The 12,826-nt window shown below is 44.3% G+C and overlaps 1 protein-coding gene across 1 annotated transcript in view; it reads left to right on the plus strand.

Moving 5' to 3' along the window:
- ECT2L (epithelial cell transforming 2 like) overlaps nucleotides 1–12,826 on the plus strand; it is a 99,841-nt gene that overhangs the window by 56,315 nt on the left and 30,700 nt on the right. The window contains exons 11-13 of the mRNA XM_084777589.1: nucleotides 1,558–1,740; nucleotides 3,176–3,279; nucleotides 5,044–5,169. Of these exons, the coding sequence (XP_084633715.1) occupies nucleotides 1,558–1,740; nucleotides 3,176–3,279; nucleotides 5,044–5,169 (413 nt within the window). The remainder of the gene's footprint in view (nucleotides 1–1,557; nucleotides 1,741–3,175; nucleotides 3,280–5,043; nucleotides 5,170–12,826) is intronic.

Genomic DNA, 12,826 nt, shown 5'->3' on the forward strand with positions numbered 1-12,826 from the left:
AAAACCCTCTTTAAAGAATTCAGCAAAGTTGTCCACTTGCTGATCTAAAGAAAGAATGCATTTTCTCAGTTTTTAAAAAAAAGAATTGATTTGATTTTACTTTGGAGCATGAATTGTGTCGCTCTAAGGAGATGGAAACAAACTTTGCTTAGATCTCACTCGGTAGCATGATCAGGAAGGAAAATGAATCAAGAGGGAAAATATACTTTCATTGACAATAAAGCTACTAATACTGGATAAAAATGGAACGCTGGCTGACTGACAAGAGAACCACGTGGCTATCCTGCCATGTCACTCGTCACTTTCTCCTTCAAAACTCTTCTCATACCAAACAGAGCATGAACTGCCTTGGAAATGGTATGGACACGGACTCTTTAGTTTCCAAAGGCCTTTCATGACTGGGGGAAGTTGGCATGACTGTGACACTTTGGGGAAGTTGGCATGACTGTGACACTTGTAAGGGAAATGATTCCATGTAGATGGAATAGAAAGCTCATTGACTTCATACTTCACACAGTTCGGAAGCAGGCATGGCCGGTTCACTGTAGTTCACACAGCATCAGCTGATGATGGCTGGCTCTGTGGAGAGAATTGCCCAGCTCAGGGCAGCAAAGATTGGGCCTGTTGTTTGCCCTAAGGAACAGCTGTACTTTCTTTTCTCCTGCTGTCTCTTTCCCTTTTGGTTTCTTCTTACTCTCCTTGTAAAAGAACACATTAAAAGTTTTGCTTGCCTGTCACATGCTTGTCAGTGACAGGAGAAACAAAGTGAATCTGACCATCCATTTAGGCAAAACAAAACAAACAAGGGCCCCTCCTTCATCCTGTAGTTCTTTGCAAGGTGTCTAACATTCTTACACATCCACTATAACCATGCCGAATATTTTGGGGTACTCTTAATTTGAGAACGGGATAGGAGTAGTTGCTGTGGGTTGACCTTGAATAGCTTGGCAGGGGAGTGGGAAGTGCTGAGGAGGAGGAAGAATTCTCACTTTTAGAACGAAGAGATAAATTCCTATGTACATCCATCCACTCAGCTTCCCAAAACACCAGGCAGAGACTTTATTTCTAATTTCAAGTAGAACAAATCAACCTAATCCACCACAAACAGACCTTTATTGTGTCCTTTCTGAGTTTCTTATTTTACCATTGAAACAAGGCTGTGACTACTTATCTTTTTCTGAGAAAGGACACTATTGCCCAGTATAAAGACAGCTGAGTTGATTGTGCTTTAAACAAGAAGTAGAAATCTCCTGCCTCAGATCAAGTTTTGAGTTACTTGGAGAGCTCAAGTGCAATGAAAGGCCTTGTGATGGACAGGTGTACAGGTGAGAAGCAACACCTGAAGTTGACCTCTGGCTTCTACATGTGAGTGCACATATGTACAATTACATGTATATGTGTACAGGTACACATGTATCACACCACACACACACACACACATACACACACACACACATACACACACACACAGAGAGAGAGAGAGAGAGAGAGAGAGAGAGAGAGAGAGAGAGAGAATATGAACTAAGTCTTCAATAATAAAATTCAAATTCCTGTCAGTTCTCAGTGACTGGCTGGGGCCACAGCAGGATAGGACACCTCCTTCCAGCTACTTCAGCGAGTCCAAGCTCCAGGCATGGTCCAGCTTCACAGAATTCCTGGAAGATACCTTGAAATCCGTGAGGAAGGAGTTAAATCCACTCTTCAAAACCTTGCAGGAGAGCATCAGTGGCCGGATGATAGGTAAGATCTCACACGCTGCTGCTCCAGGTCAGGCCAGAGCCTTAATTCTTAACTGAGCAAATTCAAGACTGACAAAACCCAGTTGTAACACATACCTGCTCAAACATCATCTTCGTTTCTCAAATACTCAAGAGTAACAAGAATTGTGTTCAGAATGCTGGAGCTGACCTCTGTTTTCACATTGCACCATATTACTGATTCTTGTGGAAGCCCACCTTCCGAGGGCAGAACTCGGTTTTTACAAACAACTAGAGAAACTGTATCTTTTCTCACTACAACTTGTTCCAGCCAGTAAGCACCTCTCACTCACAGCATCCATTACACAACTTTTTCTACAGTTCGGCTATTATCTGTCTTGAATAGATAATTCACCCAGATACCTCAGGAAGATAAGACCGTTCTGGTACCCCTACAAATATACAAATAAATTATATATTAGATTTTCTTCTTAAACAATAAAATAAAATACACATCTTGATGCTGGGCTCCACGGTTTTCTTTAACCGAACCTGCTCAACATCACTGAATCAGTTTTCCATTCCCACCTCATTGTCTTGATCGAATTACCACAATACTCTTTGTGGCGTGATATGCTGCCTTAACATTAAATCATGATCTCAACCAGTTCATTCTTTAAAATGAAACACGTCTTACCATCTGGGAAAATGTGTCTCCTTTCTTCTATAACCATCTCTTCATACTTTAAAATCTTCCATCTGAGTAAGGCACAGTATCATGTAAGCACTACAGACCTGTGCCTTCTCCTTCCTTGCTGTACACAGTAATAATATCACATGTGTGCCCACAAGACATTTTGTTCATCAGTATATGTCCTGTACCTTGCTTCACAAATGCCTCTTATGCAGAGATCGCCCCTTGTATTTTCTTGTAGTATCACATTTAGGAAATGTTAAACCAAACAGTTAAAAATATATAAACAAGAAGAAACAATTTCTCTTTTTATTTCATAGATACTAAAGATTAGATAGAAAAAATGGAAAAGTAATTTTTATGACAATATGTTGGCAATGAGAAGTCAATGGGAAAAGTTGTTTTCCAGTAAAGGTGTGAAAATATTAAAAGGTTACAAATGAAAGGATGTCTTTGTATATAAGCTACTTTCTATGAAAAAATATTTACATTTTGAGCACAAATGTGAGGGGATGTGGGAGGATGTGCAATTGGATCGAATATTTAACTTACAAAGTTCCTTTCATGATTTCTCTTATTATTGTCTGATTCCTCTATTTCATTCAACATCAGTTTTAGCATGGTGAAATTGGTTTGGCTCATTTCCTGTTCTACAATGGAACTTCTCATGGCAATAATAAAAATTTGTTCCGATCCCTTGCACTAAAGAGTAACTGTGACGATCCCTTTCTTCACCATTATGCCTTAATTAAATTAAATACAGTGTGTGTGCTTTACATTTCAGGGCAATTTATGTTTGACACGCTGGGTATGGGCAGCATTCTAAATAACCAAGACACTGCACAGGCTCTGGCAGATGGACTGATGGAGTTGTCAAAGGAAGGGTCTGTAAGTGTTCTGTTGAAGAAAAAAAAACTGGAAAAAAAAATCTCAGTACACATAAATCCTTAGTTTACATTTGTTACCTTTTAGCAGTTTATCGTTCTGGGACATGGTTCCTCAGAGAAATTACATCAGTTTATAAAAACAGCACAGAGAGATTCTGGCCTCAAGATGTACTAAGTATATAAAACAGAGAAGCAGGGAAATCTCCTGGGTTATTTAAAGTCGATTCAGTTGTGCAGTGTTTTCTGTCTTGTGCCTAATTTCAGCTAGAAGTGACTTCATTAGAAAGCATGTTCATGGCCTTATATTTCACATAAGCGTATGAACCAGGGGTCTGAACCATGTGAAACCAGACACAACACAGAGCAAAGGGGTCTAGGTGAGAGGCAGTGGGAAAGAAAACAACAAAGGAAAAGCAGACAAGCCAGCGTTTGGGGATAGGGATAGTTGGTGTAATCTCAAGAACCAGTTGTATTAACAGGGCATCTTGGACAGCCTACCAGAAAATGCAATGTACATTTCAGAAGACTGTAAGCGATTTGTTGGCTGGGGAGATAGCTTCGGCAGTAAATTTCTTGCCTTGGCAAGTATGATGGCTTGAGATTGACCCCCCAGAACCTATGTGAAAGCAAGCGAGGCATGGTGACAGATGTTTATAATCCAAGTGCTGGGAGGGAGAAACAGGTGGATCCCTGGGGCTCTCTGGCCAGCCAGAGTCGCTTACTTAGTGAGTTCCAGACAAATGAGAAATTCCATTTTAAATAAAAAGGGGACAGTTCCAAGATTGTCCTTGGCCTTTTGTACACACACACACACACACACACACACACACACACACACACACACACGAGGTTACTTCACAAGTTCCTTTCTCACAGCCCCAAGGATAACTGTGAAGCTGGCGTCAGGAATAAGAGAGGAGTAGTTGAGCTTGGTGCATTCGTAGGGCTATACAAGGTCTTTCTTCTTCAAGGACTGACTTCCTCCTCCTGTGGTGATTGTACCATTTACATGTGACCTCGGTACATATTCCTTCTCCTTGGATCTCTGGGGAAGCACTAGATAGCTGCAGGCTTAGCTACGCTATGTAGAGCTACTGTTGGCCATGGACTGCCTACTGTGGACTCAGATCAGTGGTACCACAACCCAACACCCTTAGCAAATTTCTCTGTTGATATGACCATGGATGTTCATAGAGATCCAAAGGCCTAGAAAGATCCTCCCCCTTCTCTCAGATACCAAATGGCTAAACATGTTTGATGGAAGAAGAACCATACTTATATTATTTGAATAACGATTACTTTGTTTTCTTGACTTGAGTAGAGAACTGAAAAGTCCACTAAAAATGTCCTTTTTTCTCCCATGCATCCATGTATAGTCTGTGTGTGTGTGTGTGTGTGCCCGTGTGCCCGCATGTGTGTGTGAGTGTATGTGTGTCTATAGACCAGAGATATTTTCCTATATCATTTTCTACCTCCTGTTTGGAGAAAAGGTCACTCACTAAACATGAAGCTCACTGACTCAGCAGGGCAGATGGACTCTGGCATCCATCTGAACACACCCAGGGTTACAGGCACGCAACACCACAGCTCAGTTTTTACTTGGGTGCTGGGATCAGAGCTGAAGTCCTCAAGCTTACACAGGCCCTTTACTGACTGAACCCCAGCCCATGTTCTTTTTTCTGTCATATGCTTACTATGATATCAGATGAATGCTTTAAAAATAGGAATTTTTTTTTTTAGGGGTGTGTGTCATTTTTTTTTTCAGGACAAACCTCTGGAATTTTTGTCATATTATCTGCTGAAGAAATCTAGTAAAAAGCACAAAGATTTTGAAGGAAATGATGTCCCAACAGAATGTGACCTGAAAGAAACGTGGGACCCACGCATGAAGGTAAAAGTTGTTGTTGTGCTTTTATGCCATGGTGGCTTCTCTGTAGAGTGAGGCTCGTGGAGTAGAGAGATTTTTCCAGAAAGGACACAGTTTTCCTGGAAAGCCAACAGCAATCAGTTGTTGTAGGAATATCATTGTCAAGGACTGCTATTAAATAGGGTATTGCTTAACATGAGTGGCACTTCAGAGCAGAAGCCCTTCACTGACTGAGAGCTGGGTTTGCTGTAGGAGAGCTGGGAATTTGCATTTTCCTTCACCGCTTACTCAGCTGAATTCTCACTGAGGTAAATTTGAGAGAGAGAGAGAAAAAATTTATTTGTAGACTAAGATCCTTTGTGTTGTATATGAAAGCAAGAATTCTTTTACATTGGGTGGAAACATGCACCTTTAATCCCAGTGTTTGGGGGGCAGAAGCAGGTGGGTCTCTGAGAGCTCCAGGCCTGTCTAGTAGTCTATGTATAGAGTTCCAGGCCAGCCAGGGCTACCTAATGAGACTCTGTCTCAACAACCGCCCCCCAAAAAACAACAACAACAACAACAACAACAACAACAACAAAACAACCAAAAAACAAAACAACCTCCCCCAAAAAACAAAATCAAAAAGCCAACCAACCAAACAAACAAAAACAGAACCCAAAGCAAACAAACAAAAACCAATTTTTTTCTCTTCCCCTCCTCTTCTTCCTCTTCCATGTCCTCTCCTCTTTCTTTTGCAGTCCAGGCTGGCTTTGAACTCATTATGGAGCCGAGGAAGACCGTGATCTCCTGCTCCTCCCACGTTGTACTTTTCAGGTTCTGGGATTGCAGGTGTGCACCACCATGCTGGGGTTTCAAAGAGCTGAGATCAAGCCTCTGGTTTCATGACTCATAGGAAAACATGCTACCAACTGTGCTGCGTCTGAAGCCCTTCTTTTTTCAGTTGAGAGTCAAATTTATAAAAGAAAAAGTAAAGTTGAAGCTAATTCTTCACAAAAAAAGGAGTTCACGAGTCTTCTCTTCAGAATCCCCACGCTGTTGGTTACATGAAATAATCCGAGCTCATTGTCATTCACAAAACCGATTTATTACATAGAAAAATATCATTTTTAGAACTATTTATGCTCAGGAAAAAGATATTTGAGGCTTAGGACACTGTCACCCAACACAAAGTCGCCATCTGGACTGTTAGTAGGCATAGATTTGTGAGTAGCCCTAGGAGGTGAGTCCCCTGGTGCCCTATTAACACGATGTTTTCCCATACATTAGTGCTTCACTAGAGCACAGCCCAGGGCAGGCCACAGGAGAGCTGCTGGACATTTCCCTCTGCAGAGGGGCTTGCTGGTCTATCTCAAAAGGAACCACCTCCACACATTCAGGTGTAGTTTAAGAAACTATACATATTTGTTTAAAAGAGCCCATAAATCCAGTTATAGGACTGAAAATGATGGCATCTCTCAGATGGAAGTCCTGAAGTGGCTCGTGAAAGAAGGGCTTGTCTGTCAAATACAGGTATCTCCTCTCTGTCTCTGTGTGTGTATGTGGTATCATCTACTCATCCATCTGTCCATCATCCATCCATATTAATTATTACATTGAATATGAAAGGTGCCCACAGGTTCTTGTTTCAAGTGTTTGGTTGCACACGTGGTACCGTTTAGAAATCTTCAGGAGCCTGCCTGCTTCACCCTGCCTAACTAATACAGTCATTATTCTATCTCCTCGAGTCTCATGTGGCTGTCCAATCAGGCCTTACTCCAGGCTGAAGTGTGCCTGAAGTGCTTTGTAGTATTTATATTAACATTGTGCAGTTGTGTTGATGAGTGACAATATGAATCAAAGTCTCATTTTCACTGCCATTGCAGCTCTGTGCTCTCTGGGAAAAGCATCAACCATGCAGAGGGTGGCTAGAGAGTAAATTATCTGCCTGTTTTATATTATAGCAAAAAACTTCCACCATGTGATCCAAGCCTAGCCCTGTGATCTTGTTTCTTGCAGTCAACTTTATATGTAATAGAGATCACCAAAGTAAAGACCCATCCAACAAAATAAGCATTTTTCTATAAAGCTGCAAAGGAAGCTGCTCTGTTACTGCACTATATTCACCATTAGAAACAGGATAAGAGATGATGCCATAATTTTAAAATAGGCTCTAAAATTCCCAACAATTGTAACTATGCTTACTATAAACTAAGCGAAGTCACCATGTTTATGTTCAAACAACATTACTAGGCTGCATTTCCTCTGCCTAAAATATATATTATGTATTTTAAAGTGTGTGGGTATGTGCATGTGTGCATATAAGTGCTGGTACCTGCAGAGATCAGAGGTATCAGATTCCCTGGAGTTCCTCTTGTGAAGACTGGGGTTTTGTTCCCATACCCACAAAGAGGCTCATAATCATCTGAACCTCCAGTTTATGGGATCTGAATCTGATGCCCTCTTTGGACCTTTACAGGTACTGAGTACACACATGGTATACATACATGCATGCAAATTAAACATTCATGCACGTAAAATAAAAATAAGTCTTTTTAAAAGGGAGGAGGAGGAAGAGGGAGGAGGAAGAAGTAGAAGAACAATAATGAAGAAGAACAAGAATGAAGAACAAGCATGAAGAAGGAAGAAGAAGAAGAAGAAGAAGAAGAAGAAGAAGAAGAAGAAGAAGAAGAAGAAGAAAGTAGCAGCAGTAGTAGTAGCCCTAGCAGGCTGGGGCAGAGTAAAGAGCCTGTGTGTACACCAGAGGGTGGAATCTGACGTCAGCTCTCAGGTGATTGTGCATAGTAGCTTTTTGATTGCTGTGAAGTACCTGAAACAATGGAAGGAGAAATGTTGATTCTGGATCATGGTCCCTGAGGTTTTATTCCATAGTTATGTGGCCCCATTGTTTTTGGGTCTGTAGCAAGGCAGAGCATCATGGTGAAAACATGTGATGCAGAAGAAACAGTTTGCCTCTGGATGGTCCAGGAAGTGAAAGAAAGTGGGAAAAGAAAGTCAAGCCAAGGTCCCCAGATCCCTTCACAGTGTGTCCTATATAACCAGTGTCTATTAGGTCCAACTGCCCAGTGGTGCTACAGGCCACTGGCTAAGCTTTTAACATATGCTCTTTGAAGGACATTTGAGCTCCAAGTAATAAAAGGTGGGTTTCCACATTAGAGCAGCTACCTTATCTGAGAGGTCACAGTGTAATTCTGGTGTGTTGCGGTTGTCTTAACTTTGAGATAATGAGGGTTTGATTCTCATTTTACATCTGCAGCTGCTTTCCCTTCCAGAGCCAGTGGTGTCTCCACTGACTTGACAATGTGATGGTTCCTGACTATAAATAACTAGTGCTGTAATTTGTTTTAAAATGAAGAGTGTTTCCGCTCTCAGGGAAATTCTGATTCTTTTAATTCAAAATTCAAAGACCCATCTCCCCAAACCAAAAGTATAAAAATATACTAGGCTGCATGAGACAGCCATAGATGGGAAGGAAAGAAAAGAGGGAACAGACAGGTGCTCAGACTCTAGTGGTATAGCCTGTAGCCAGGAAGAGAGCTAAGAATGGCTACTGCTCAGGGACCAAGGCCCCTGTACCAAAGGTTCTGCCTACTGTACAGACTGGCAACATGACCATTGCCTGGTGTGGCTTAGGGAAGGGTTTTTATTGTAGACATGAAAGAGAGAACAAACAGAGGCATCTGGAAGAGTCCAGAGCAGAGAGAAGTAGAATGGATGTGGCTTGGTGCTGTCCTCCAGAGCGGAGAGTAGCAGGAGGTAGAGAACAGAGAAAACTGTTGCAGGATATTTAATCACACTGTGAACCCCAAGATTGTGTATTGGAAAAGCCTGTTTCTAGTTGTGGTGTGGCTTAGCACTAGCACACGCCTGTAATCTTGAAAGACCCCACTTCTAAATGTTGTTTAGTCAAGGCTTGCTATTTTGTAAATGATTCTATTTTGTAAGGCTTGTACAATGGTTAAGGGAGGTCACCTGAAAGGCTCAGTCAGACTGGAAAAATACCACCATGTCACAAGGCTCGCAGACGTCACAAGGTTCATGGTCACCCACCATTTCACAAGGTCTACACAAGCGGTTCTGGCCAAGTTATTGAAAAAACAGGATGTATGGTCAGTGAATAGGCTAGCCTAAACATTTCCTGATTCCAAAGCCCTAACCAGAGCTAAATCTAGCCGCATTAAGTTAGCCAATCAAGACCCTGTAACTATGCTTCTCGCTTCTGTAACCCCCGCTTCCTGCTTCTCACCCTATAAAAGGGTCTCCTCCCCTTCACTCGGCGCGCCAGTCATCCGATAGACTGTGTCGCCCGGGTACCCGTGTAATCAATAAAGCCTCTTGCATTTGCAACCGGACTTTGGTTTCGCTGGTTCTTGGGGAGGGTCTCCCTGACGAAGGACACTCCGTGAGGAGGGTCTTTCATTGGGGGCTCGTCTGGGATTGAGACCCCCGCCCAGGGACCACCGACCCAAAATCGGGAGGTAAGTTCTCTGCTGCTGGCATTGTGGGTATTGTGTGTCTTGTTTGTCTCCTGGTTGTCCTCCATCTCTGTGCTACTCTGAGACTCAATTGGGTCATTAGTATCTGGTGGAGGCTAGAAGGAGTTGACGAACTCGGACTTCTCCTCCACACCCCTGGGAGACGTCCCACGGGGGTATCTGGGGTCCTTAGGACCCATCTGAGAGGACGATCCGACTGGGCTTGGTTGGGGCTTCGCCCCTGGTCAACGGATACGCTCCTCGTCTGGGAGACGGGGAAACCGGAACCCCAACGCAGTCTCCAATTGGTTTACTTTCATTTTGGTGCCGGCACCGCGCAGCGCGATCTATCTCTTTTGGTTTGTTGTTAATCTTTCTTGTCACTCTGTGTACACTCCCTTTCTCTGCAGACATGGGCCAGACAGTTACCACCCCACTGACCTTAACCCTTAAACATTTCAGGGAAGTCCGGACCATCGCACACAACCAATCTGTGGAGGTCCGTAAGGACCGATGGCAAACGTTCTGTGCCTCCGAATGGCCAACCTTCAATGTTAACTGGCCACCGGAGGGCTCTTTTAACCTGACTCTCATTTTACAGGTTAAGGCAAAGGTGATGGACCCAGGCCCTCATGGCCACCCTGACCAAGTCCCATACATCATTACTTGGGAGACTCTGGTCCGCGACCCACCCCCTTGGGTTAAGCCTTTCCTTTCCTCGCCACCTAACCACTCCCTCCACCTTACCAGGGCCCTCAGCCCCCGGCGGGTGCTGCACCTCCCGCCGCTCCGGAGGCACCTCCCCAATCCCAAGCAGCAGCTTCCTCCCCTGTGGCGGGCCGCTTGCGGGAACCGCCGGGAACAAACCCCGGACGCCACCTCCCAGGCTTTTCCCTTGCGAGCAGGCAATGGAGGACAAATTCAATATTGGCCTTTCTCTGCCTCAGACCTCTACAACTGAAAAAATAATAACCCTCCTTTTTCTAAGGATCCCACTAGACTTACTTCCTTGATCGAGTCTATTTTAGTGACTCACCAGCCTACCTGGGACGACTGCCAGCAACTCCTGCAGACACTCCTGACCACCGAGAAATACCAGCGAGTCATTCAAGAGACACGGAAAAATGTCCCAGGAGAGAACGGGCGGCCAACCCAGCTGCTCAACGAGATTAATAGCGCTTTTCCCTTAGAACGCCCTAAATGGGACTTCAATACACAGGAGAATACTGGCTGAGACTCACGGGACCCGCCCTGATCTAACCGACCAGCCCCTCCGGAATGCTGACTGCACCTGGTTTACGGACGGCAGCAGTTTCCTGGAAAATGGAGAACGGCGAGCAGGAGCCGCCGTAACAACCACCAAGGATGTAATTTGGTCCAGCCCTCTCCCCCCGGGGACATCAGCCCAGCGTGCCGAGCTGATAGCTCTGACCAAAGCACTGTAGCTGGCCAGTGGTAAACGCCTCAACGTATACACCGACAGCAGGTATGCCTTTGCCACAGCCCATATCCATGAAAAAATTTACCGGAGGAGGGGCCTACTGACCTCGGAGGGCAAAGAAATTAAAAATAAGACTGAGATACTGGCCCTGCTAAAAGCCCTACACTTGCCCCGTGAACTCAGCATCATACACTGCCCCGGGCACCAGAAAAGAACTTCCCTGGAGGCAGAAAAAAAACAGGATGGCCGATAAAGCCGCTCGCTTGGCAGCACTCTCCGGGAAAAGGGCTCTGCTTAAAAAAAAGTGCCCCACTCCCATCAGGCCCTATGCAACAAAACCCTCACGATCTATCCCGGCAAATATTGGCTCACCGGGCCTACTGGGACTCAATGGGCCTGCAACTCGGGACTAACCCCCTGTGTGTCAGCCACAGTGCTTACCCAAACCAGTGACTTCTGTGTTCTGGTCGAAGTCTGGCCCAGGGTTACCTACCATCACCCTAGTTATATATACTCTCATTATGAAGGAATGACCAGACATCCCAGAGAACCTGTCTCCCTCACCCTAGCCTTGTTGTTAGGCGGTCTCACTGTGGGAGGAATAGCTGCAGGAATAGGAACAGGAGCCACCGCCCTAGCTGAAACATACCAGTTCAGACAGCTCCAGCAGGCCATGCACACCGATCTTGTGACATTAAAAAAATCTATATCGGCCCTAGAAAAATCATTAACCTCACTCTCTGAGGTGGTCCTCCAGAACAGGAGAGGACTGGACATTCTGTTCCTTCAAGAAGGTGGACTCTGTGCAGCTCTGAAAGAAAAATGTTGTTTCTATGCGGATCATACTGGGCTAGTCAGAGATAGTATGAGCAAATTAAGAGAGAGACTAAAGCAGAGACAGCGTCTCTTTGAGTCAGGCCAGTCATGGTACGAGAGATGGTTTAATGGGTCCCCCTGGTTTACCACCCTAATCTCCTCCCTGCTGGGACCAATCATTATTATACTCTTGATTCTCCTATTTAGACCCTGCATCCTCAACAGATTAGTCTAATTCATGAAAGATAGGTTATCCATAATCCAAGCGATGGTCCTCACCCAGCAATACCATCGCCTGAAGCAGGAAATGGAAACTGAAATAGAATGAAAGATTCCATTCTAGTTCATAGAAAAAGAGGGGAATGAAAGACCCCACTTCTAAATGTTGTTTAGTCAAGGCTTGCTATTTTGTAAATGATTCTATTTTGTAAGGCTTGTACAATGGTTAAGGGAGGTCACCTGAAAGGCTCAGTCAGACTGGAAAAATACCACCATGTCACAAGGCTCGCAGACGTCACAAGGTTCATGGTCACCCACCATTTCACAAGGTCTACACAAGCGGTTCTGGCCAAGTTATTGAAAAAACAGGATGTATGGTCAGTGAATAGGCTAGCCTAAACATTTCCTGATTCCAAAGCCCTAACCAGAGCTAAATCTAGCCGCATTAAGTTAGCCAATCAAGACCCTGTAACTATGCTTCTCGCTTCTGTAACCCCCGCTTCCTGCTTCTCACCCTATAAAAGGGTCTCCTCCCCTTCACTCGGCGCGCCAGTCATCCGATAGACTGTGTCGCCCGGGTACCCGTGTAATCAATAAAGCCTCTTGCATTTGCAACCGGACTTTGGTTTCGCTGGTTCTTGGGGAGGGTCTCCCTGACGAAGGACACTCCGTGAGGAGGGTCTTTCAATCTAAGAGCTTTCTGTAAGCAGGATTAAATAAAGTTAACTCT

The sequence above is a fragment of the Acomys minous genome, assembly GCF_964271855.1.
Source record: "Acomys minous genome assembly, chromosome: 3".
Lineage (NCBI taxonomy): Eukaryota > Metazoa > Chordata > Mammalia > Rodentia > Muridae > Acomys > Acomys minous.